This window comes from Eriocheir sinensis, chromosome 7 (assembly GCF_024679095.1).
Source record: "Eriocheir sinensis breed Jianghai 21 chromosome 7, ASM2467909v1, whole genome shotgun sequence".
Taxonomy (NCBI): Eukaryota; Metazoa; Arthropoda; class Malacostraca; order Decapoda; family Varunidae; genus Eriocheir; species Eriocheir sinensis.
The window spans coordinates 13,327,928-13,353,688 of NC_066515.1; the positions used below are offsets into that span (position 1 = coordinate 13,327,928).

The 25,761-nt window shown below is 39.6% G+C and overlaps 1 protein-coding gene and 1 long non-coding RNA gene across 2 annotated transcripts in view; one reads left to right on the top strand and one right to left on the bottom strand.

Annotated features, from left to right (window-relative positions):
- Nucleotides 1-920: 920 nt before the first annotated feature.
- Nucleotides 921-16,485, top strand: LOC126992653 (ER lumen protein-retaining receptor 1-like). Its single transcript, XM_050851457.1, has 6 exons — nt 921-1,076; nt 6,758-6,858; nt 10,111-10,269; nt 12,274-12,420; nt 14,481-14,586; nt 15,118-16,485. The coding sequence occupies exons 1-6, from the start codon at nt 986-988 to the stop codon at nt 15,150-15,152; spliced, it is 639 nt and encodes a 212-aa protein (XP_050707414.1). The 5' UTR covers nt 921-985; the 3' UTR covers nt 15,153-16,485.
- Nucleotides 16,486-22,101: 5,616 nt separating this feature from the next.
- Nucleotides 22,102-25,761, bottom strand: part of LOC126992657 (uncharacterized) — a 9,470-nt gene continuing 5,810 nt past the window's right edge. The window contains exons 2-3 of the long non-coding RNA XR_007746881.1: nt 24,742-24,847; nt 22,102-22,386 (exon numbers count right to left, since the gene is read on the bottom strand). This is a non-coding gene — a long non-coding RNA (uncharacterized LOC126992657). The remainder of the gene's footprint in view (nt 22,387-24,741; nt 24,848-25,761) is intronic.

The following is a 25,761-nucleotide window of genomic DNA, read 5'->3' on the forward strand; positions in this document are numbered from 1 at the left end:
CCCCTCCCAGTGATCAGAGGCCCTATGCATTGACCGTAATAAGTACCGAGGTAACAGGACCAACACTGCATATAATAGCATAGCATGAGACATCAAACACGGCGGCAGAGTGGCGTCAAGACTGAGACGCCGCGTGATCGCCATATTCTAAATCCTTTTCCCAGTGTCAACTTGAAGCGGTATCGTACTCGCGCACAGCTGGCGAAAGTCTGACGTCACGAACCACCGCCAGCCTCGCCAGGTTGTTGTACTCGGCGCACTGAGCTTATCGGTTTCTAACAAAAGTTTATTGCATCCACACAAATAACAATGTTTAGTAATTCACATTATTAATATCTTGATAATGGAAGTGCTTTTATACGTGTCGAGCGAGTAAATCAACTTTATCGTGGTTATTTTTAATATCGCATTTAGAGAAATCGCACATCTGACAACGTCATTTAGTTGCTACGTATAATTGCCATACACAGTAAATCATTATACTTGATTGTGATCATCATGAGTTTTGGAATTATTGTGTCATGTATTTACCTACAGAAAAACCATGGCATCCAAGTAGTGCTTTATATATTTTTTTTGATTAAGTCAATTTGAGTGTTTTGGATAGCTATATCTGCTATATATATAGTGCTATATACCTCAGTGAATACCATGGGGTCAATAGTAATTTTATATATATGTTTCACACACCAGCGCCTCTTTGGGTCCAATGCAGGCTCAATGAACAGAGCAGGTATAGGTAAAGATGAGGGAAATAAATTTGCTTTGTTTCGTTAATTATCTACGGGTTGTTGGTTACCTCTATGAGCATTCTGTGATTAATTAATGCCCGTGTGGACCTCCTCCAGGCCCTGCAGGAAACACTCGCCAAAACCGTTCAGGAGACGTGTGTGTAGCGCCCCCCCCCCCTGCCCCCCCCCCCGCCCCGCCAGCCAGCCACGTCACACTCAGCCAGGCGGCGGCCACCTCTCAGCGCGGCGCCAACATGAACATTTTCAGGCTTGCCGGGGACATTTCCCACCTGCTGGCCATCATCATCCTGCTCCTCAAGATATGGACGAGCCGGTCATGTGCAGGTATGGCGGTGGTGGGGGCGGCGTGCCTTGGGTGTGTGCCGCCCGGTGTGTTTACCAGGCGAGGCGGCACACCTGACCTCGGCCTGGCAGGGCTTTGACACATGACGCCCGGGGAAGGGGCAGGCCGCGGCGGGGCACTATGGCGGGCAGGGGGCAGGGCTGGGGGGGCTACGGGGCTCCTGCTGGCGGCTACACATGCTTGGGGCTGCGTTGTGACATGTGGCCGTGGGGCAGGGCAGGGTGGGCAGCATCGGGGGCTTGCTGTGGAATTATTGCACCCCAGGGCAGTACATCCACCCCATGCATGACCTGTGTGGATGTGTACCCCATAGCACAGCTGGCGTAATTGTATTGAATCACTGCCTCAATCATTACCCCAACAAGAGTAATTGGTAAAGATTGGTTTTATTAATGCCCTCTGTTTTTGAGTGAATCAATTTTTTATGTTAGTTTTTGGGGTATAATTTCTGATTAAGACCCAACTCACAGCCACGAATGCCTTGGTGCTCTTTGAATGGTTTAGTGTCCATACAACACTTTGCCGTCGCAAATCACTCGTTCTTGTGATATAAAAAATTTGTTGTAAATATTTACGTCAGTTGCGCCCACCATGGTGGTGGTGGTAGGAGGGACTGCAGGGTTGCCAGATGCTTCAATTAGAGAAATCCTCACACCACGTCATGATAATATATAATAATATATACATAATCTATCAAATAATAATGAGGATAATATTCACGAAAGCGTAGCTTCCTCTGGCGGCGGCGGGGGTCCAGCCAATATTGCAAGAAATACCTCTTCGCAGAAATAAGTTGCATATACATCGGTGGGGGCAGCCCCCCCTGGTTAGGAGGTTTTGTAAAGTTTGGTTGGAGTAGTTTAAATACGCTCCCCCACCCAAAACCCTCGATTTCCTACGGGTGTCCAAGTTGAGCCTCACTGCGAGCTATTTTGTGGCTGCGGCGGCGGGTGTTCAACATGCTTTGATTTTTTTTTGTGTGTGATTTAATGATTTGTGACAGAAACAGTTAGCATAGTATTTCTTAGCACACCAAAAACTACCAGAAAAAAATAGTCTTGTCCACCAGTGTGAGTTGGGTCCTAATCTGAAAATTTACCGTTTTTGGTGTGTTTTGGATGAATCCGACATTTTTTTCCTCTGGAAATTACTAGTTTTCCATACCCATCCCCCACACACCAAGAAATGATGCCTATTTCAGAGAAAACACATCATATTAATGTACCGGTAAATCACATAGGCCTAACTATCAGACAATAATAATTTTGTCCCTGTTATGACGTTAATATCGATGCCGCTGAACTTGAGGAGACGCCTCAACCACCAACCACCAGTGACAACAACGAGTCAGCATGAAGTCTAGCTGTGTTTATCACACTTTTTGTGTCAGCATGAAGTCTAGCTGTGTTTATCACACTTTTTGTGTCAGCATGAAGTCTAGCTGTGTTTATCACACTTTTTGTCATTAACAGTTAATTTATCAAAGATAACCAAAGTAATCAAATGTATGCTCCTCTCACAGCGAGGGACACCTTGGTACTTAATGAAGTACATTGTGCACATATAACACTGTACAGTAGAACCACATTTATCTGGCATGAATGGGGGAAGCTCGTGCCAAATAACCCATTTTATCGTTGTTTTGAGACTTAAATCCTCTAGAATTACCAAAACTCCAAGGATTATTAATGAGAGGGTAACCTACGAGGGTAGCCTACTAATTTCAAGATGCTGACTGCTTATTTCTGAACAAAATAAGGTTCTGTTTATTATGGAGATATTATTTTTTGGGGAAATCACAAAATTATTGACTTTTTAATGCCTGTTTTGAACCTGCCGCCGCTCACTGCCACCTGTTACCACTGCTGTTGTAGGAATCAACTCGCAGCTGCAAAATAGCTCGTAGAGAGAGGTTCAACTTGCTTACTGTTTCTACATTTCACTCACTGCTTACAAACATCACAAGTGGACAAACTAGAACAAAGCCAGGCAAATTAATGTTTTTCCTGCTGTGTATTCCCCCAGTGCGCATGCATGGTGGACAGCAGAGCGACTTATTTCTACGAGGTGGTATTTCTCACAACACCAGCCTGCGTAGTGGACCACCACCACTGCTGCTCTATCCCGTACTGCACTGCATAGTTACACCGTATTTTCTCTGCCCCACACCGCGTGCTGAATAAATTTAAACTAACCAAACCTAACGTAACCCCCTTAACCCCTGCCCTACTGAACACCCTTAATGGAGGGGTTTCGCCCTTCTCGAGCCACATAATGGGGGGAATTCGCCCCCCACTACTCCCCTTCTATTGAAAGAGTTCATGGGTAGTGTGTGGTGTGCAAGATGTAGGTAATGATATCTTACCTCGAGTAGAACACGTCTTTCTGTATATTTTGTTTTCACAGGAGCTGCCGATTCAAATGCCTGCCTTGAGAGAAATCTCAAGCCACCTTTGACTGTGTGACATAAAGATCAAAATCATTTATCCGTGCCGTTGTTTTGAATGCCGGGTAAACAAGGTTCTACTGTACTATATCACTTTGCCTTTTCAAATTACTGTTTCATGAGATTCATCTTTAATACTATGGTTTGGGGGGAACATATTGAGGGATTTATTTCTATTTATATTGCATTTTAGAAGCATGGCACAAATCAGGTTAGATTTAATTGTTTACAATAAATATGTGATCCACTTCGCTCTGTGCTGTTGGTTGTTGTCACTGGCAGTCAGCAGGTGTACTCAGGAATTTTTTCACCTTATTAAATCTAAGCCAACTTTATTAAATTTGATCTTGAGGGGGGTGGCCTTGGTCCCTTCCATACCCTGTTGGGTCATTGAAAACAAATGAATATATTTGTAACCTCCTTACGTGGGTTTTTTGCCCCCTCAATTCTTCTTTGTTTCCACATTTTGTCCCACTGGGAACCTAACAACTTTATCAGTGCCTCACTACCAATATTGTCCTAAAGCACATAACTATAAATCTTACGTACCTTGCTCCACCTGTCATGGTTATGCCTGCTTCTGCAGAAAAAGTCTTATTACTGGGCCTAAATAGGCATTTTGACCCACAGGTAGGGTAGATAAGTGCTGAGGGAAGATATTTGTCACATAAATCCCTCTTGAGCTCTTTCATCCTGATTTTAAGGAAGTTCTGCATCAGAGGGAAGAACTTGGTCTCACTGCTCTTGTGTGCCATTTTTAAACTGGGAGTGGGATTGCCTGGGATGTGCAGATTTTTAAATGCTTGAACGTCAATGGGTGAAGACGGTCATGTGAAAAGCAAGACATTGAATTTATTGGGTAATGTGTATTTATATGCATAATTTGCCATGGGTGGTGTGCATTGTCATCAAGACAGCCAGATGGAGTGATTCAATTGCCAACTATGGTGGTCTGAACAGATGATGAATTTTTTTTTTTTTATTATTTTCTGCTAAAAACCCATTACAACATTTCCATAAAAGTAGCCATTTTCCAAGGTTTGCAGGTTAGTAAAAGACATTTATGGCTATAGAAAAGTATTTCATTAAGTAGATGAAATATGGGCACGTTAATAAAACCAGTCTTAACTTAATAATACCCTACTACCTGCTTTACTTCTCTAATTTTCCTTTAAAGACCTGAGTAGCTTGGTGGGTTGGGTGCTTGCATTGTGACCAAGAGGTTGCGTGTTCCATCCCATTCAATCTCAGCTCACAGCAGTTTCTCGGTGAGTGAGGTAGCACTTGTGTAACCCTAGCAGAGATATATGGGGTAGATGTGTAGGAGGAATGCTGGGATCACCTGCTCTGCTGGATTTGAACAGCCGCCTCAATCACTGACCGCCAGCGACAACAACAGCACAGCGTGAAGTGGATTACGTTTTTATCATTGTTTAGACTTAACAATTCTAACCAAACTTATTCTAACCTAACGATCTGACCTAACCTGACCGAACAACTAAATCTAACCTAACCTGACCTGTTGCCTGTTGCCAAAATTTTATGTGCTTGGCTGTAATCAAATTCATAAATTATTTACATCATTATATTGAAGTTTCTTTAATTTTCTGGAATCATTTACTCAAAGTTACTGCACTGCATTCAGAGACCAAAATACAACACATTATGTCAATATTAACTTCATGCAAGATGGCTACATTAAATTCAATTTTTCCATGTGTAAGTTAGCTTCACCACCTGGAAATTCCATATACCCCTTCATGTTATGGTTAAAGTGTGAAAATGCATGCCCTTTAAGTATTGCCAGTATATGAAGGTGCACATGGTTGGAAACTAACCTAACATAGGTAACTATACCAGTGTTGCCGATGCGTAGGAGATAGTCAGGGCAGCAGCTGTGATCCGGGGTGTTGCAGTTTGGTTTAGAAAGGTTAGGTTGGTTTAGGTTAGTTTCTAACCATGTGTGTCTTCATGTTATGGATAAAGGGCACTTATTTCCCCCTTTAACCATAATATAAATGCTAAATGGTATTTAGAGGTGGCATAGCTAAACCATACATTTTCCTTATATAGTCATAGCTAGTACATAGCTTGGAATATTATACAGTCATCTTTTTATCCCTGTTTTACCAGTGTATCATATACATGATGTGTCTACAAATGATGTTAAAAAATAACCAAGATCTGAAGAAGCTCTTAGTAGCAAAACGCCTTGTTTATTGGCACGACAGTTTTGAAGGGTCCATCGTCAGGCACAACACACTCAGAACAGATTCATTAATGCTGTTCTTTAATCACCTTTGGATGCACTCATGATAACTACACAATACTTCCACCTATCTGTGCTTTGATTCATTATATCAGACAAGATGAACTGACAGGCTGATTTGGTATAAACCTTTTCAAACCTTTGGGGCATTGGCATCTACTACTACAGCCCAAGTAAAACATTCATGCAAGAGAAAAGGAGGCAGGCTATCATTGAAATTTAAGATTTATTACAAACCATTTCAGAAATTCAACTAATCCTTTTATTATCCACAAAAGCATTGTTTGCAACCATATAAATAATTTCTAAACCCCTCAAAACTATAGTTATGTTCTATCAAAATATATTTATTTTCTATTGATTTTAGGTTTTAAGGTTCTTGAGATTTTCTTATAGAATTACAAATCTGCATTAGGCAAATTTTGTAATGCAAAACATCATGTCATCATATTTTGCATATTTTAAGACCCACAATTTATATTTATATGTATTCTTTGTTATCTATAATTTGTCCTCGACACCCATTACTTCAAAATATCCTTCTTAGTGTGGTTTTCTTCCCTTAAGAAAAAGCATCAGTACCCCAAGAGTCTGAATAAAGAGGTACTTGCTGTTGCACATTTTAGGGAAAAGAACAGCAATACTCACTTGTTTGTGTTTAGCGAGAAATAACTCCTTTTCATAGTATATTTGTAACCTCTGAGTTGTGTGTTATTGTATGCTTGGTATTTAGTATAGATTATTTGTAGCCTAATTTATTGGCCTGTAGATGGTAGAAACAGGTGTTCTAATATTATTACTAATATATTATGACATTGTTTTGTGGTACAGAATGTATTTTTGAGAGACATTCATGAATAATAATCTGCAGCAGGAAACCTCATTTTGAATAGGCTAATAAATATTTTAAATACACTTTCATGGTCTCATTTCCGTTCATTTTGCAGGTATATCCGGAAAATCTCAAGTCATGTTTGCAATCACGTATACTGCTCGCTATCTGGACCTCTTCACCAACTTCATATCACTCTACAACTCTACAATGAAGGTATGTGTATTTACCTTGTTGTGAAATACAGGAAAAGAGCCGTACTAGGCTCATGCTGTCCCGTCTCCATAACGCTTATTATCCAGTTTGGCTTTAAATTCATGAATTGTTTTTGCACACACAGTCTCCTCGTCAAGTCCGTTCCATGTTGTTATGCTTCTGTATGGAAAACTGTATTTCTTGATGCCTCTCCTACAGTCGCTGTTCTTCAGTTTCTTACCATTGCCTCTTGTCACACTTCTGTCACGTACCACTAGGTCTTCCCTGTCCAATTTCTCCAATCCCTCTTGTATCCTGTACAGTGCTTTTAGGTCCCCTGTTTCTCTTCTTCTCTCCAATGTTGTTAGTCCCAATTTCTCCAGTCTTTCTTCATAAGTATGTTCTCTCAGTTTCCGGTAGTTTAGTCGCTGCTCTTTGTATTCTTTCCAACTTTCTAATTTCTTTCTTCAATCTAGGTGACCACACAAATGCTGCATATGCCAGTCTCGGACGTATCATTGATGTTATTAGTTTCTTCACCATTTCTTCATCTAAATATTTAAATGCTGCTTTTATGTTTCTAAGAAGATTGTATGTTTCCCCAGTTGTCTGGTCTATATGTTTTCCAAAGGATAACTTGTCTGTTATGATCACTCCCAGATCTTTTTCTTCATTTTTTTTCATGATTCATTCATTACTCAGAGTAGTTCCCAGATATTTGTCTACTGCTCTTACCAAACTCCATCACACTACACTTCTCTATATTGAATGTCATTTCCCATTTGCGTGACCATTTGCTTATTCTGTCGAGATCTTGGCTCAGGGCTACACAGTCTTCTTCATTAGCCACCCTCCTCATTATTTTAGCATCATCAGCAAACATATTCATTTAGCTTGTCACCCCTTCTGTCATGTCATTAATATATATTACAAACATAATCGGAGCCAACACCGATCCTTGAGGGACTCCACTAGTCACTTCCATCCAGCTTGATTAATTATTCTTAATTACTGTTCTCATTTCTCTCTTCGTCAAAAGCACCATAATCCAATCCAATATTGAACCACCCAAGCCTCCAACATGATTAAGTTTCCATATTAATCGCTTGTGTGGTACTTTATCAAACGCCTTCTTTAAGTCCAGATACACACAATCTGCCCAACCGTCCCTTTCCTGTATTATATCAATTACTCTTGAATAGAAGCTGATCAGATTAGTTACACAAGACTCCTCCTCTGAATCCAAATTGGCAATTTGTTAATATACTGTCTTCTAAATACTCCACCCATCTGTTTTTTATAATTTTCTCACACATCTTTGCTACTACACTTGTTAATGACACTGGCCTATAGTTACTTCCTCCTTTATATATTGGGATGATGTTAGCCCTCTTCCAGTCTCTCGGTACCTTCCCTTGTGCTAGTGAGACATTAATCAAGTTGCTCAACTTATCAGCTATTTGCTGGTTACACTCTTTTAGCACCCAATTTGATATACCATCCGGTCCTGCTGATTTCCTCGCATCCAATTCTTCCAATAATTTTCTAACTTCATCTGCTGATATTTGTATTCTCTCCAGACCCACTCTATTCCCTGTCACTGCATCTACACCTTCAAACTCACTATCCCTTGTGAACACTGTTTGGAAACAATTATTCATCACTTCTACTATTTCACTTATACTATCAAAAGTTTCACCATTAACTTTAACTTTCTGAATCTCATCTCTATTTTTCAACTTTCCATTTATGAACTTATAAAACAGTTTTGGCTGGTCGTTGCACTTATCTACAATATTTTTCTCAAAATTCCTTTTTTCTTCTCTTCTTACTTTGACATAAGCATTCCTCTTCCTTTTGTACTCATTCCATAGATCCGTCCTCCTATATTTTCTCCATTTGTTCCATGCATTCTCCTTCTCCTGCTTGGCATCTACACACTTTCTATTATACCACTCTTCTCTTGATTTCTGGCCTTCTTTCATCCTTGGTACCCACTTTTCCACTCCTTCATTGTAAATCTGTAGAAAGATCGCCCATTTCTTTCCAAACTTCTTTTTCTCCTCTTCTGACCTTGCTTCATTCTTTTCATTGGCTTGATTCTTCAAGTCTCTTATCATGTTCTTTTCCTCCACACTTCTGTCCTTTCTTACCCAGACTTTTTTGTAGGTCTCTGTTCTTGCTAACTTCCATGATTTTCCCACCACTTCTTCTGCAGCAGCTTGAGACCTAAATCTAATTTTTACTGGTCGTTGGGCTCCTTCTTCATACTTTCCAAGCCTGAATACTTCTTCGATCTCCCCTACCAGCTCATGACCTTCTTCCTGAATTGCTTCAATTACTTGCTCCACTGCCTTCCTTTCTGTCTTTTCCCTTGTAAGTTTGATCGGCATGTGCTCTTCATTAACAAGCTCCCTGTATATGGACAGCATCTGTTAGGGGAAAGAACTGGCAGAGATGATACAGAATGCCCAATCTCCAGGAAGCTGATTTAGTAAGAGGAAATATGAGGGGTCTAGATCTTGAGGGGCGAACACGCCAACATGGCTGATTTTGATTTTTCGCCGGTTTCCACTAGATGGAAGCACTGTGCAACCCTCTGTGAACGTGAAAATGGGAAATCGGTCTCTATGGCCCAGTAGAAGGGTGGTGAGAGTAGCGTGTTTTTGCCTGTCTGCAGTGTGTATGAAGTCGGCTGTATCAGGGCTCTAAGGGCGAAGAGCACTAGTAAAACACTTGAATATGGAAATTTTGTTTTGAAATTTAAACTGGCAGTTAGTTACATCATGTTCTTTTGATTTTCCAAGTTTGGATTAAATCAAATAAAAAACATGCATTAATAAAAAAATATAAATAAATACTTTTTTTTTTTATAATAAACACAATTTCACACCAACACTGATTGACTTTGAAGGCCTGTAACTCAAAACTAATTGGCTTGTTCGCCCCTTGAGCACTAGACACCTCATATGAAGTTTGCAGTTAAGATTTTCAGTTAAGAACAGATTGAGAATGTTGATTTAGAAAAAGGTGACAGCTTAGTGTTGTCAAAGAACAGAGGATAGGTGTTTGGAAGATTGTGTTGAGTTGACAGGTGAAGAAACTGAGTTTTTGAGGCATTGAAGGACACTTAGTTCCTTCTGCCCCATTCAGAAATGATAGCAGGGTCCGAGGTTAAGAGTATGAATTTCTGCTCAAGATTGTCTTTTTCTATTCCAGGTGATCTTCCTTGCTCAAGTATTTCTGTTTTCAACAAGGGTTTTTCCTTTTCAGGTAATCTTCCTTGCTGCCTCGTTTGCAACACTGTACCTGATCTACGTACGCTTCAAGGCCACCTATGACCACAACCATGATACCTTCCGTTTGGAGTTTCTGCTCATCCCAACGGTCATCCTGTCTGTTCTCATCAATCATGACTTCTCACCCCTTGAGGTAGGCAAGGTCATCAGGAATTGAGAGAAAATGAATGATCATATATATATATATATATATATATATATATATATATATATATATATATATATATATATATATATATATATATATATATATATATATATATAGTGCATTAAAAAAATTCCTGGAAAACATAATTTAGTGGGTGGTTTATTCCTGGTGAAAGCCTATTGTATGGTAAATTTACATACAGTGAATACATGGCAAGAGGTTTAATGAAAATGTTTTACTGGACATAAGCAACCTCACAACATATGAAATAACCCTCCTAGCCCAGTTAAGCTACTTCTGTAAGATAGATCCTTAAATGTGTATACAGTTTATTCTTAAATTTACAGAGCTGTTTGAGAGTAACTGTGTCTGGAATACCTTGTATGAATGTTTTGTTCCACTGTGATTGTTGTTCCCAGAAGACGGTTGCCTGTAAGAAATGCCGAAGGAATATTGTGATGGAGCTGTTGTGTGGGATGCCATTTTTGTTGTGCTCAACTGTTACACTGTTCAGTTTGCCCCCTCCCTCCCCCACACCTGTAGGGTATCATGCATTGTGCAGCTAACGGATCCACTGAACTGCACTCAGTGGACTCGTTAGCCACACAACACTGTGCAGCATTACGCAACAGTAACAAGTTTTGCCAAGTTGGTGCCATAAGCCAAATGTTGTGTGGGTGGGGGGGCAGTGTATGTAAAGAAAGGAGACTTACTTATATGGTGTGGCCAGTGTCACCTCTTCTGCATCTTCTTACCTTCTATGAATGTTCTGTTCCATTATGGTAGCTGTTTCCAGTAGAGGGTCACCTATAAGAACTGCCGAGGGAATATTGTGAGGGAGCTGTTGTGTGGGATGTCATTTTTGCTGCACTCTGCTGATGCACTGTGAGGGGCTAACAGTTCCACTGAATGCAGCCCTGGAATCTGGAGGCCACTCTTGAGAACTAAACTTATGCCATAAATTTTTATTTGGATTGCATCACTATTCTAAAGAAATCGTGAAATTGATAAATATTGGCTTTTTAACATCATGTTAAACAAAATTTGTGTAGTCTAAATTCATGTAAAATGAGACATGCCTGTACTCAACTTTCCCTTCAATCTCAGACATGCCTCACTCCTCTTGTAGAAGCTTCCCGATGCATTCAACAAATTTCCCTCCATGACATTCATCCTTAGTATCTCCCGTAACCCCAGACAGTTCAGGAAACAGATTGCTTCTTATAACCATTTTTCATATTTTTGCCATTTAGAAAATTTGGATGTCTGGGTTTTTCAGACAATCCTCCTCCTCCATTTAGTCCATGAAGTTAGGGGTCATCTGTATGGTAATGCAAAACCAAACTACCTTATTACCTTTCTTAATTTTGTGAACATTATCATGTTTGGTGTGCATTGCATTACTGTTTGCAGTACCCTGTATATCAGCATTAAGTCAGAATTACAGATTAGTCAGCATGACAAAAAAATATGGAGTAGATTTCTTTTTTAATTTTGAGCTACTGATGGATAAAAGTCAGATATATTAGGGATCCAAACTTGACTTGGTGGCATGCCATTGTGGCACAAGAAAAGTCTAAATGTGGTCTTTAGTTTGCAATCTCCTGTGAATTGGAAAGCCAAAGACTTTTTTAACCCTGAATGGATGGGGGTGGTGCACTAAGGAAAGAGTTTGCTTCACTAATAGTAGCTAGCAGATTAATAGAATCATGCCCACCATTGCTTATGAGGAGCAATTATACATCTGAAAATTACCCTCATGTCACTTTGCTTGCATGAAACATCAGTATTATACTCATAGACAAACCTTTCTTTGTAGTTTACTGAAATTCAACTGCTAAACTGTGCATCATGGAGTGAGTTTGGTCTTTCTCCAGCACAGAGGAGATGAGTACATTGACCAAGCATAATTGTTCTCTTTTATTAAGCTTTCATCCAATCAGCTTCCATTAAATGGATACCTGCTAATTTGCCCTACTTGATCTGCAGATTCTGTGGACCTTCAGCATCTATCTTGAGTCTGTTGCCATCTTGCCCCAGCTGTTCATGGTGTCCAAAACTGGCGAAGCAGAAAGCATAACATCACACTACCTGTTTGCTCTGGGGTCTTACCGAGCTCTCTACATCTTCAACTGGGTAAGTTTATAAAGTTGCATTGAAGAGTAGGCACTGATAATAAATTTTGCTATGCTGATGTACTTTTTCTTAGTGAGATAGAGTGTAAGATTGTCTTGGCTTTGCAAAGGTGCATAATCAGCCCCTCTTTTTTGGAAACTATAAGGAGGCAGGGAGGTTTTGGACATGGAATGATAGTGAGTGTGATCAGGAGAATGTGCATAATGTTATGTCCACTGCCGGAAATGAAAGTTCTTTGTAACAGTTGTTTGAACTGATGAACATACACAGCATCTCTTGTAGTTGCATCACATATTTGTCTCACTTCACCAACTTGTTTTAAGTTTGTCAAGTTGTTACCCATTTCAACACAGGCTTTTGTATCCTTTTTAGATGTATCAGCTCTATGTCATCCACCTCAACCTCAAATTTTCATGGCTTTCCACACCTCATAAATATATAAAAGGATTGTTAATGATTTTTCAGATCCATTTTTAAGATAAGTAATCCATATATGTCAGATCCTTCATTTTTTTTACTTCACCATTTCATATTAGTTTCCTTTATTCTCCTGGTGTTTCAGGTAATTGGAAAATAGTTCTTAAGGAAGTACAGTCAAACCTTGGTTTACGAGTGTCTTAGTTAACGAGTGTTTTGATTTGCGAGCAAAAAAAAAATCACAAAACATGCCTTGGTTTACAAGCGGTGATTTGGTATATGAGCATCCCGTTTGTACAATTTTTATATTTTTTTTATTTGTCGCCACCTCACGGGTAGGGACACAGGGTATATGGATGCCATCGGGGTCAAACACGTATGTTAGGGATCACAGACCCTTGCCGGATGACGGCATGTCTCGTGAAGGGGAGGGTCAATTGGCTGACGCCAGCCTAGCCGACCAAGTTGGTCTTTCGATGAGGACTGGCCTGTTTTTTGTACCAGTTGAAGATGTGTGTGTGGGTTCCCTTTGTTCGTCACAATACGAGAGTGCTCAAGAAAGAGAACAATGGGATTAGTCTCAGTTAAGGTTGCCACCTTGAGCTAAAAAGAATAAGGAACGCAACATCCCATTCTCCAATACAGAACGAATCCATATTTTAAGGAACGGGTGGCAACCCTAAAACTTCTATAGCCTGCCATGACTGACATCCACTGCTGGTTAAGGCAAAAGGAAGGGGGGGGCCGGGGTATATAATGCGTATTTTACACGTATTTCAAGACACTAACGATTTTATGGACTGGTTTTGCAGTTCACCGAAAAATGCGCTCACTGCAGTTTTAAAATACTGCATTTTATCTGCTTAACCATTCAGACAGCCAAATGCAGAACAAACGGCATTCCATATTTTAAGGAAAGGGTGGCATGTTGACAACCTTGGTCTCAGTCCGCCTTGTAAACTCGTAGAGAAAATATCCGTGCACTCGTGTCCGTTTGCATTTGTGCTTTGGTGTGCGATCTTAGTGTTTTCAGCACTACAGTGTGTGTTCTTTGTGCTATAACAATGTCCCCAAGAAAGATGGTTAAAAGGGATGGTGCTGCAAAGAAGAAAACACGACAGCGGATACTATGCTAACAACAGGAACGAGGTGCGAGCCTCAGCGGCTTGTATGCCCTCCTGGACGTGACTATGACTCCCGTTCACTCTCCAACTTGGATGATACGTCGTGTTAGCTTCACATTGGTGGTTGAATGTAGTTCCGGTGCTTCGAGAATAGGGAAACTGTGGCTTCTAAATCCCGGTGCGAAGCCTACACCTCGAGTAAAATTAGCAGTTGCGGGAGTCTCTGTAACAACCGTAACATATCGATTCGTGTTTTATTTTATTTATTATTGTTAATTAGTAAAATTACTTTGATTCTGGATAAAATAACATGGAAAATGATTTTTATATAAATATTTTTTTGAGATATGGGATGCATTAATGTGATTTACATTAATTTCAATGGGGAAATTCGTTTTGGTTTACGAGTGTTTTGGTTTTCAAGCAAAATTCTGGAACGAATTAAACTCGTAAACTGAGGTATGACTGTATTTGACGAATTTGAAGATATTTTACTTTATAGAAGAAAACTTTTCCCAGGTTTACAGATACTATGCTGAAGGGTTTTATGATCTGATCGCTATTGTGGCTGGAATTGTTCAGACCGTTCTCTACTGTGACTTCTTTTATTTATATGTTACCAAAGGTGAGTGACTCATCAGTGGTATCCATAAAAATACCTCTTAACTACACATAATATTAGTTAATAATCATATGTAATGAGAATATTTTTCTTGTGATAATAGCTAATGCACTGTTAATTCTTAGTGCATCAGCTATGTATTGTAAGCTACACTGAATATTTGTTACATGCATTGCCTCATGATCATAATCATCTCTGGCATTCACATTAGGATTCCACCTTTTCCAATGTCCTGTATTTAACCCGGTACCAGCGACGGACCAAATTTGTGGCTTTACCGTGTAGCAGCGACGGGCCAAATTTGTGCCATGATATAAACCCCCCAAAATAGATGATACATAATCTGATCACAAATGCTTTGATATATATTATGAAATGGTTTGTGTGATGGGTGATTTTTTCTCATTTTTCTCGCTTGGAGGGACCATTAAGAAACATGATCCCCGCTGCTACCGGGTTAATCGTGGATATGTTTTTTAGTCTTGATTAGACTGAATGATGCCATGCTGAAGTACATAGCATTGTAATTTTCAGTTCTCCAAGGAAAGAAGCTTCAGTTACCAGCCTAAGCTGAAGGTGTTCATGTGCGTTGCCACCTCACCTCAGATCTACAGCAGGGGCCACCAACACTGTGCCACATCACTCACCGCTTCATCTGGCTTACCCATCTATTAGCCCGTGGATGATTTAGTTCCTGTATTGTTTTATTGGAGAGGTTCATATACTGTTTAAGATAATATTAACAGGGCATTCATATTTATGGTATACATATTATTCGCTTAGTGTCCATGCAAGTAAAAGTGTTATTCTAATTAATTTAAATATTTCTGCAGTCTTACAAGGAGAGAAGTGCTATTGCAGTTTGTTCTGCCTGTCTTAAAGTAAGACTGCATTGATTATTTTATTTTTTATTGAATTTTAGTTTTGATGGATCCAATTTATAGTGATTTTTGAAGGGAGGGAGCCAGAGGTGTTGTTGAGGTTGTGAATGGAAAAGTCTTTGCAGTGTGGATCCAAACTTAACAAATACCTTTGATATCCCGTGGAGAAGCAACACACAAGGTGAAGGTAGTGATGTGGCTGGTTGGCTCGATTCGCACAAGTGCAGGTATAATTGAACACCTTTTCCTCAGCCTACTATTACTTAGCAGGCAAGCTAAGAATGTTATTTACATATACAGTTTTCTTAAGTTCTAGAAGCATCCGACTACTAAGTAACAAAGTGTATTTGTCAAATACTAACTGCAAATGACTTTGATGGCTTTAAGAACTTAAGGAGTGGTGTTATAAAGGGAAATTATTTTCATACAGTCAGTCTCTTTCAAATGAGTGTTGCATTAAGAAGTTCTTTTTCAGCATTAAGGCTCTTCAGTACAGATTGTCTTTGGTTAATTCTGAATGTTGTTTTTGGAGGGTAAGAGTAAAACATACATGCCATAAGCTTGTGAATTTTTCTTTAGGGACATTCTCCTTCAAGAGTCCTGTTAATAAGGATGAAGGATACTTCCATGATGCACTCGTGGTACATAAATGTCTTATTTTCATGGCTTTTATCAACGTGCTAAAAAAGGAAATGATTTTTGCATGTATTGTGTGAATGTACTTTATACTATATTAGTGCTCTATTTGATGATGTAGGAAATCAATATAAGAAAGGGAAAATATTGTCATTTTAAACACAAGTTCTTTTTACCACAACACTGCCAACCATAGGTGAAGGCAATAAAATTGCTTTATTAGATAGTAAGGACTAAAACTTAAGTTTTGGCAGCATATATTTGTTTTTTATCAATATTGTCCCTTCTAGACCTGTTGCTTTCCTGTTCTATCTAGTAGATAAAGTTGCAGTCAGCAGAATGAACATTGTGGTCATTAAAGTTTGTACCATATACATAAACTTCATTTTGGTTTCATTCTTCTGAATATATTTGATTACTATAAGAATATGTAATTGTGAAGAATTAATTGTAAGTAACTCCTGACTTAGAAACTATATAGATGTCATAAAATTTGTACACAAGAAGCTTTCCCTATTTTCTGTTTTTGAGCAGCAACTTCCAGGATTTTCAAAAAAAAATTCTTGCTACATAAACAACATAAAATAGCAAATTGTGTGATTAAGATTAACGTCCTTGAAATGTGGGAAAGAGCAGATAACTTTCTTTGCATAACTATCATTTATCCATCCACTCCCACATCCAGAGTCCAGGGTGAGCCACAGAAAACACAAAAATACTTGCATATTCATTGAAGGAAAGATCATCCAGTGAGGTAAGCATAATTTCCATGATTGGTACTGTGCATTCTGATGTTAACCTCTTTGCCAGACTTCAACTATTATTACAGATAACGTAGGATGCCTCACAGCCCATCACAAACCGCAAGAACCAGTTACCTTTAGATTGAAAAAGGATGCAACCCTGGTTAATTAGGTTTGCTCCTCTTAAAACGTATCAGCCATTAGCTCTATGGCTCTAACTCTGCCATTTATTAGTTGCAGATTGACAGTTTTCATCATTTATAATGTCTCATCTGCTTCCCTTCCTCTTTTTTTTATTTCTCTTTCTCCTGGACACACTCTTTTTGTGATATGTAACTGTACCACCTTATCATTCCTCACTCAGTTTACCCTACAGACTCCACTTTGCTACATCACACTCTCATTTTGTCAGCTTTCAACCTTGAACATTGCAGCTGTAGTGTTATATTACTAAAGTATGATTTACGGATAGTTTAGCATAAGGACTGTTGGGAGCGTAGTTAGTGGGAGGTTCATTCATCATCAGGGAGCAGGTGGTGCTAGCAGAGCTGCCACTTTGTCAGCTACCGGAGCAGTAGGGGCAAGCTTGAGCAGTTGTTTGGGCGAGAGATGTCCTGGAGGGTGCTACTCCACCCACCAGGCCCGCTGCCAGCAAGCCGTTTACCCTTACTTTCTCTTCTTTCAATAAGGAGATAGTCTTATTACTGCCACAGCTGCTCATACCACCTGCATTTTACTTTGGATAATACATGAGTATCTGGACATCTCATTGTGGAGACTCCTTAAAGTCTTCAAACTTATCTTTTGCCTGTGAAATCTTCATATTTACATTCACATCCCAGACTCTGTGTACTCTTCTCTTCAGAACATCTATATTTTCATAGTTATATCACCTTATTGAATTCCTCTATCACTTCAAGGACACAATACTTCTGATATTTGTTTACAGCCTCTTTAGGGTTGTCTAATCTATTTGCATGAAATTGAGACGTGCCATGGACTTGGAATTTCGCACAACCTGTTTTTAAGTTTTCACTTCCCTTTTTACGTAGTTGTGGTAGGTCTTGAGCAGCCATGATCACAGCACTGTTCTACCCAAGTCTGGTTGAAATATTCATGTCATCATATAGACCTTGCTATACCTTTTATTAAAGCTTAACTTCCCCCAATAGTCGACTCTTGAGGGCTGAGTATACTCCATATTATTTCCTTGTAACTGTTGTTTGCATTTTAACATTCATTAAATCTGAAGACAGTGTGCTATTCCTTCCATATACCTTTAATGATTGTCTTATGGCAAAACCTCTGATCTTGGTGAAACTCCATCTTCATGAGAATGCTTTCTACTGGGGGCTGGGCGGCTCTGTGGGTATGGCTCACGACTGAGAGGTTATTCAGTCCCTGTTCACAGAAGCTTCCTGGTGAGAGAGATAGTGCGCTTGTGTTCCCTAACAGAACCATGTGGTCTTAGCTCAAGGGAGATTCTTTAACCACCTTTTTACTTGACATTTTACTGTGATCTGGCACTCATGTTCTCTCTTCTTCCTGCTAAAATATTTTCTGCATGAACTTTCATTGTCTGCTGTCTTTTTATTTATAATTTGCTGTGCAATCATAGCCTTTTGAACATGTTTCTTGCTATGTCTGTGAGCCACCTTTTCATTCTTCATGGCTGTATTGATTGAAATTTTTGATGGTCTCAGCATTCCTGTGGCTCACTTTCACTTTCCACAACATTGCTGTTGCCCTTAACAATGTCATACTTCTTATCTGACCTCATTATCTATAACAGCTCAAAAATATTGGCAGTTCCTGCTGGTGTAGCAGGTCTGTTGGCAGCACACCCTGGAGAGATTCCCTCCTATCTAACCTGCACATCTCCATGGGCCAAAACTTTCAGCATGGTGATGGAAATCTAAGAAGAATTTTGTCATTCACCAGCTTGCATCAGCAACAGAACTATTAATATTGGATTGTCTTAACTTTTACAGACAGTTTATATAGCTATGGTAAGTTGTATACTCTATCCCACCACTTGTATGTATAGATTGAAGAGACTTAGTCACTGCACAGCATAGGAAATGGTCCTTGTCACAACCTTACCAGTTTGTGACAAGACCAATTGACAGGAGAATATACTCACTAATAGTGGATGGAATCCTTAAATTCTACTTTATCTTATTACCATCCTTTCCTATCAGCTGGCCTTGGAGAAAATTAACATTAATGGACATTTTCAATGGGTACCAAACAATCCACCTTTGGCTGTATGTGATTCAAATTTTACGTTTGTCCTTTTCTGATATCACTAACACCTCTCAACTTATATAAATTTTTTTCCTTCTGTCAATTACCATCTTTTTTTAGACCTTTTCCCACTTAATTTTCTATTTCTGCTAATTTTCTCTTGCCATAATTAACTGTATGAAGTGTCACCTCCCCCTTCTGCCTTTTCAGGAGCTCCACACCCACAAACTTATCCAACCCACAAACAGGCCAAGCAGCAAGCTCCCCTTTAGAAGCTACAACACTGTGCTGGGATTGCCAACATGTTTTAAGACCAAATGCATAAATACAAGGTAAGTTGCTGTTGAGTTACTCATTTGATCAAGACCAATGAGGAGACAATTACGTACACGAGTGGCTCAACAAGTTGTTTGATCATTTATGTAGTGTTTGAGGCTACAGTGGTATGGCATATGTTTATTCCAAGAGATGGCTGAGATTGGATTATGGCTGGTATTCTAAGACGCTTCCCCTCTCACATCAACAAGTTCTGAAGGCCGAAAAGGAGATGAATCGCGTTCTCAAGTGTGTATTTTTTATGTTCAAAGTACAGAAGCTTCATCATACTACCGCTAGGGTCATGAAACTACCCATGGAAATGCCCACAACATCTGCAAAAGCCTTGTCAAATGTGTGTGCTTGGATGCCAAAATGTTTAAGAATACGGACCTAAGTTCGTGTGTAGAGGGTAATGTTTGTGTGGTTTGTTCATATGAAATAACCAGTAAGAATTTATACAGTCCATGGAGGACCTTACAGGGAACAATAACTGTCCTATAGTTATGATACTCAAAACACTTGAATACCCTCTTTATTTATTTCTTTTTCTTTTTTTACATTTACGCCTATAGCGCCGGTAGGCTTGCTTGAGGGGCCTGGATGGTAGTCGGCCCCAGCCCGTCATGGCGCAGGCAAGTGTTTATAGTGGCGCCATCTTCTCTTGGCTCATGCTGCCCCCCGGAACTCATTCTTGATTAACTTGGACGGTTTCCTCTAGAGTCTGGGTAGTTTTAAGCCACTCGTCGGTGACTGAAAAATCCGAGGTGGTAGCGTGGGGATTCGAACTCGCGTTGTCCATCACGTGGTGAAAGTGGGCCCAGCACGCTACCACTTAGCCACCACCTACCTCTCTGGTTACTAAGGCAGTCAAACTCAGAATGATATGTAGAAATTTGTCTGTGGAGTGTTGTGTTGCGCAAGTCATAACCTTAGTTCAGTTTGCAGTAGTAAAGTAGGAAAACTAGTTAGTAGTTTCCTGCATTATGATTTTGATGCCCCTACCAACCCTTCCACTAGCACCTCTTCTTCCAGCCAACAGTTATTTTTCTGGAGCTTAATCAGTTTGTAATTTGGGGGGCTGTCTGCATTATTATTATCATCATTGGTCTCACTCACTACACATTTATTATTTGGCAATTGAAAAGAGCCATTACTCAAACCTCAAAAGACATTTAGCTGACATATCAGAGTTAACACCAGTCATCTTCCACCTCCCCCTTCAGTCCATCACAACCTGGCATAAATAAGTGTAGTGTCGTTAATATGTAAATTTTGCAGATCATGTTGGTCAGCTTGTCAAGATATCTTCCCCTGGGGACTCCATGAAGATAGAGGCGGTCCATGCATGTCTCGATCCTCCCAGCCTTCCTTCTCTTAAGGTATTGTAATGGTCACAGCCTGTGTACAGTGGGCAAATAAAGGATTGAACACATGTGTGTCGATTGAATGTAAATTAGGTTCAGTTGGTACCCACCACACAACACCAAGTGTCTAGATTTTGCTCACATTGCATTCATTCATCGCATGGGTGTTTGATACCTTTTTTGCAGACTGTACATTCACAAGATCTATCGTGCTCTTATATACATAGATTATCTTGATTTCTTCCAATGTGTGCTGACTTTTAAAGATTTTTTCAAAATGGGAAGATTTAAAAAATATTTTTTTCTTTCTTTTGCATTGAGCTGAAAACCCAGTTGTTATCTTGAGGATACATAAGAGAATAACCAGTAAAACATGGTTTACTATATAATGTTTAATAATCAGGAGTGTATATTAAGCTGTACAGTAAAATTTAGACCATTTCTTGGTAACTGACTAATAGAATTAATAATTGATAATATGCAGCAAAACTCGCCAGAAATATATGCTCATAGGTCTTGAAAATTGCAGTCAAGTCAATAATACCTTGAAGAGTCTCCGGAGGAACCCTATAAGCATCTGCTCTTAAAAGAAACAAAATTTAAGTGTCCCATATGTTTGTGTGAAGTTTTTCAGACATGGTCAGCAGAGAGTACAGCTTCCTGAGTGTAATTACAGTGTTACTAAGGATTTTGGAGCCCTTGTTGTGTGGTTTCTGGAGAACTTTTAATAAATAATTAAAAATGTTGAATAAGGTTTTAGCAAAATATTTGTCAGACCTTGCCCTACTTTTGTCACTTTTATCAACATGTGAATAATTCATGCACTTATATGGTGCTCAATGATAAAACCCGGCAGATTAAGAGTTTCCTGATACAAGGCTAGCAAACATTTCTGTGGACACAGCAGTGTGCACCTCTGCTGGTGGTCGTCAAGCACCGGGCCCAGCTTTTTTCCACATGTTTTGTCTTTTCATAATTGAATTTTCTCAGTTCCATCACTTTAACAGTTAACATAACCTTGATATAGCTCCCCAGTCACTGAATCAACTTGCGACCCAACACCTTCGCTGCTGTGTTCACAGCTGGACAGCTCGTGTGTCAATGCCGGATGCAGTATAATATATTGTCCTCCCTGTGCATGCGCACACTATCTTGGCAAAGCATTTGCTAGCCTTGCATCAGGAAGCACCTCATGTGCTGGGTTTTATCATTGAGTGCCTCTTATTGACAAAACTAGGGAAGGATCTGAAACATGCTTTGTTAAATTATCATCCTTGATCCTTTTTTAAAAAAATTTCAATAAACAATATAACACAGTAATAGATAAGAAACATGCTTTGTTAAATTATCATCCTTGATCCTTTTTTAAAAAAATTTCAATAAACAATATAACACAGTAATAGATAAGCATAGTACGTGAGGGGGCTAAGCTGGACATCAGCTAACTTAATTTATCAAATTGAGAGGCAACATAAGTTTTTTTGTTTTCGAAAGTTGACGTCCCTTTTCTCAAACAGCTGGATTGTTCCATCGGGGTGTTCAAGGCATCTCTTCGTGCAGGCAGCTTGCCGAAGAGTTGTGACGCCTGGCCGTGATCATAGCGCAGCACCACACCTGAAAGCAGCAGACACCAAAATTACCATTCCAGCTCCTCTTGCAATCCATCACATCCTAAGTACAACAACTACAAAGTCTTGTAATTTAATGCCAATGTCTGGAGTTTTTTTCAATAAATATACTGGCAGGGACACTTGTCTTATTTGATTTCAAACACTAACAAAGTTTTCTCCGGAGCCTCTTTGAGGTATTTATGACTTAGTACAGTTTTATGGGCTGTTTTGTGATGCTCTCCAGCTTTTTTGGTTCTAATTATGCAAGTTTCATTCCCATTCTGAATAATTTCAACACTAGAATCCTGCAATTACTGATGTACCTCCACTGGTGACTTCCATCGAGTCACAAGTGTAATAAGCCAAAATCATTGACTGGTCTAGATTATTAAAAAAAAAAAGTCTACAAAATGGATTTAAATATCTCATATAGTTTTGTCCTTTTTTTTTACAAAAAAGGCAGCAACTCAAGGGTGAAAAAGAAGAGGATACAGAAAAGCCTGTATTGGTAGTGCTTCCTTAAATAATGATCGAATGAGGATACTGAAAAAGAAACGTCGGGGTCATTTGGAAAGGTGTCTTGATACTCCCCTCTTGAGTTAAAGTCATAGGCTTGAGTAAATATAGAAAAAGGACGGTTTTTCCAGCAAAAGGGGTGAAAGTATGAAGATGCTGGTGTATTACTGCATAAGGAATTTGGATAGTACTGGGATGAGCAAGAGTAGAAATTTGTGTGCAGTGGGGCATTACAGACAGGACTCAAGGCTGGATGCTACAGAATGCTTAACACCTGGGCTTGCTATCATTTCTGAATGTGGCATGAGGGACCTGGTGTCCTTCAATGCCTCAAAAACTCAATATCCCCACCTGTTAACTCAAAACAGTCTTCCAAACACCTATCCCTTTCTACACTAAACATTGTCTATCCTTAACTCAAAATCTGAACTGGAAACTTCCTATATCATCTCTTACTGAATCAGCTTCCTTGAAACTGGGTGTCCTGTATCGTCTCCACTAGTTTTCCCCTTACCAGATGATATCCATATACAAGAGCCTCGTCATAGAGTAGGCATCTCATGTGGGGGAGGGGGGTGCATTCCATTCACAACCCTTTTGGACAGAATGAAGTCAAAGGCTCTTCCTCTCATCAACTTCCCTTCTCTTATTGACAGTCTTCTACCTCTGAATCTCCACTGCATTATTGCCTCTTTTTATATATTTATATATCAATATTTTCATGCTGACTGCTCTTCTGAGCTTGCTAACTGCATGCCTCCACCCCTCCTGTGGCCCTTCCGCACACTACTTTCTACTCATGCTCATCTCTATGCTATCCAAATCCCTTTTGAAAGATTTAACCAGCATTTTCATTCTTTCATTCCTTTCGCTAGTGAATTCTGGAACAGCCTTACTTCGTATTTCCTCCTGCCTACAACTTGAACCCTTTTGAGAGAGGGGTATTAGGACACCTCTCCAACCAAAACCGATCCTCTCATTTTGGCCTCTTGTCCTATTTGCTTTACAGAGTGCCTAGTGGTTTTTTTTTTTGTTTTTTTTTTGCCCTTGAGCTGCTGCCTTTACTGTAACAAAATAAATGCTCCAGATCATTGAAGAGAGCAAAATTATAGGCTTGTTCACCAGGGTGGTCAGTGAAAGAGGATGAAAGCCAAAGCTAGCAGTGAACATTGAAATCTCCTAAGGTGAAGATGTTAACAACGGAACAATGAGTCAAAACGTGCTCCATCTTGGAATTCAAAGAGTCAAAGAACTTCACATAGTTGCTAGAGTTAGGTGAGGGATAAACATCACGTATGTATTTAGTGATAAAATGACAATTAAGTCATAGCAAGACAGTCAAAAATACTGAAGAATCAAGATTGTTGTTTTCCTAATGACATGCACTGTAAATTTTATGCAATAAGGAGCTAAATACTGCATGAAGTGAAGCTTTTCCTGTCTCCCAGCTTCTCTACTCCAGTGCTATTCAACCTTGGCGGGCAGCTGATTTACTGATGGAAAGCTGTACTTGTAGGGGGAAAACATTCATTTGGATATAAAAATGGAGTCTATATTGTGGCAGTGGGAATGAAACAAGTTAATTTTATTGAGTACAGGGAATGAAATGGATTGCTTAAGGAACTGGTGACAAGAAGTGAATCTACTTTCTTTTACCTTTCCTCTAAAATTGATTAGCAAGTTTAGATTTACAATAATCCAAGAAAACTGGTAACCACATAAAGTTTAACAGCTCTTCCACCAAATTATCTACAATAGGAATGGAAAACAGACAGCAATAAAGGTTGAAGAGCACTGCTGTACACCGCCCTGCCCCACATGCCAACAAGTATACAAAACTGACCTGCATCGAGCTGTGACCTGCCTGCTGTACACTCACCATTCATTTAAAGATAACAGCGTAATATCTTTCGCACAGTCTTCCTAACAGCTTTGGTCCCTCATCCTCCCTGTAACAAAGGGACAAAGTTAAAAGCATCAGAAGTAATAGTGAAGCATGATGCTCTGAAATTGTTTGGACATGTGATAGAAATGAATGAAATGTTTTGGTTTGTCTGCAACAACAAGGGAAGTGGACAGTAGAGGTGAATCAGAAGTGTGTTGTACTTTCAGATGGTTTAGACTGGTGATGAAAATCACTCGAGATTTGTTTATTTTGGTTTCCAATGAAGCGTGGTGTGAGATTTGGTATGGGTGTGATGGCAAGGGAGTGAGGGGACTGTATAGTGGCTGAATGGGTGAAGCATGGCACATGTAAAAATGAGTAAGGATTCCTATGTCAGGAGGATGTATATGAGGTGTAAGAATGAGTAAGGATTAGTTTAAGATAATGAATGTACAAGGGAAATGGTAACGGAGAGAAGATCACCAGTGAAATGTATGAACAGAATGTATAAGTATTTGAGAGTTTGCAGGCAAGGCCGGGGGAGGCGATGGCCGCGTGGTCGTGTGTGGGCTTGGCGAGTCAGTGGACCTAGGTTCGGGTTCAATCAAAACATGTTGATTTTTCAAACCATTGCCAGCTGGGTGGAGATTACTTGCATGCTGCCCAGATCTTCAATCAACCCTAGCTTCAGCGACTTTGGTCAAGAGGAGCACCGGGGGGCAGCAAGTGTCTTATACTATGGCAGCCACTATAAATAAAATTCTCCTGCATAAGAAAGTTCCTATGAGGGGACAGGCATCAGGATTGACAGATAGTTTAAACTGTGTCTAAGGATTTTCATGACGGGGATCAATACTTTTTCCATCTTTGCTCCCTTCCTTTACAAACAAGACCATAACAACTTAGTTAGCGTTACGTCACAGTGACACATTCCATCAGCTTTGCTTGTACAGTAAAGGCAAAGAACTGACTGAATCA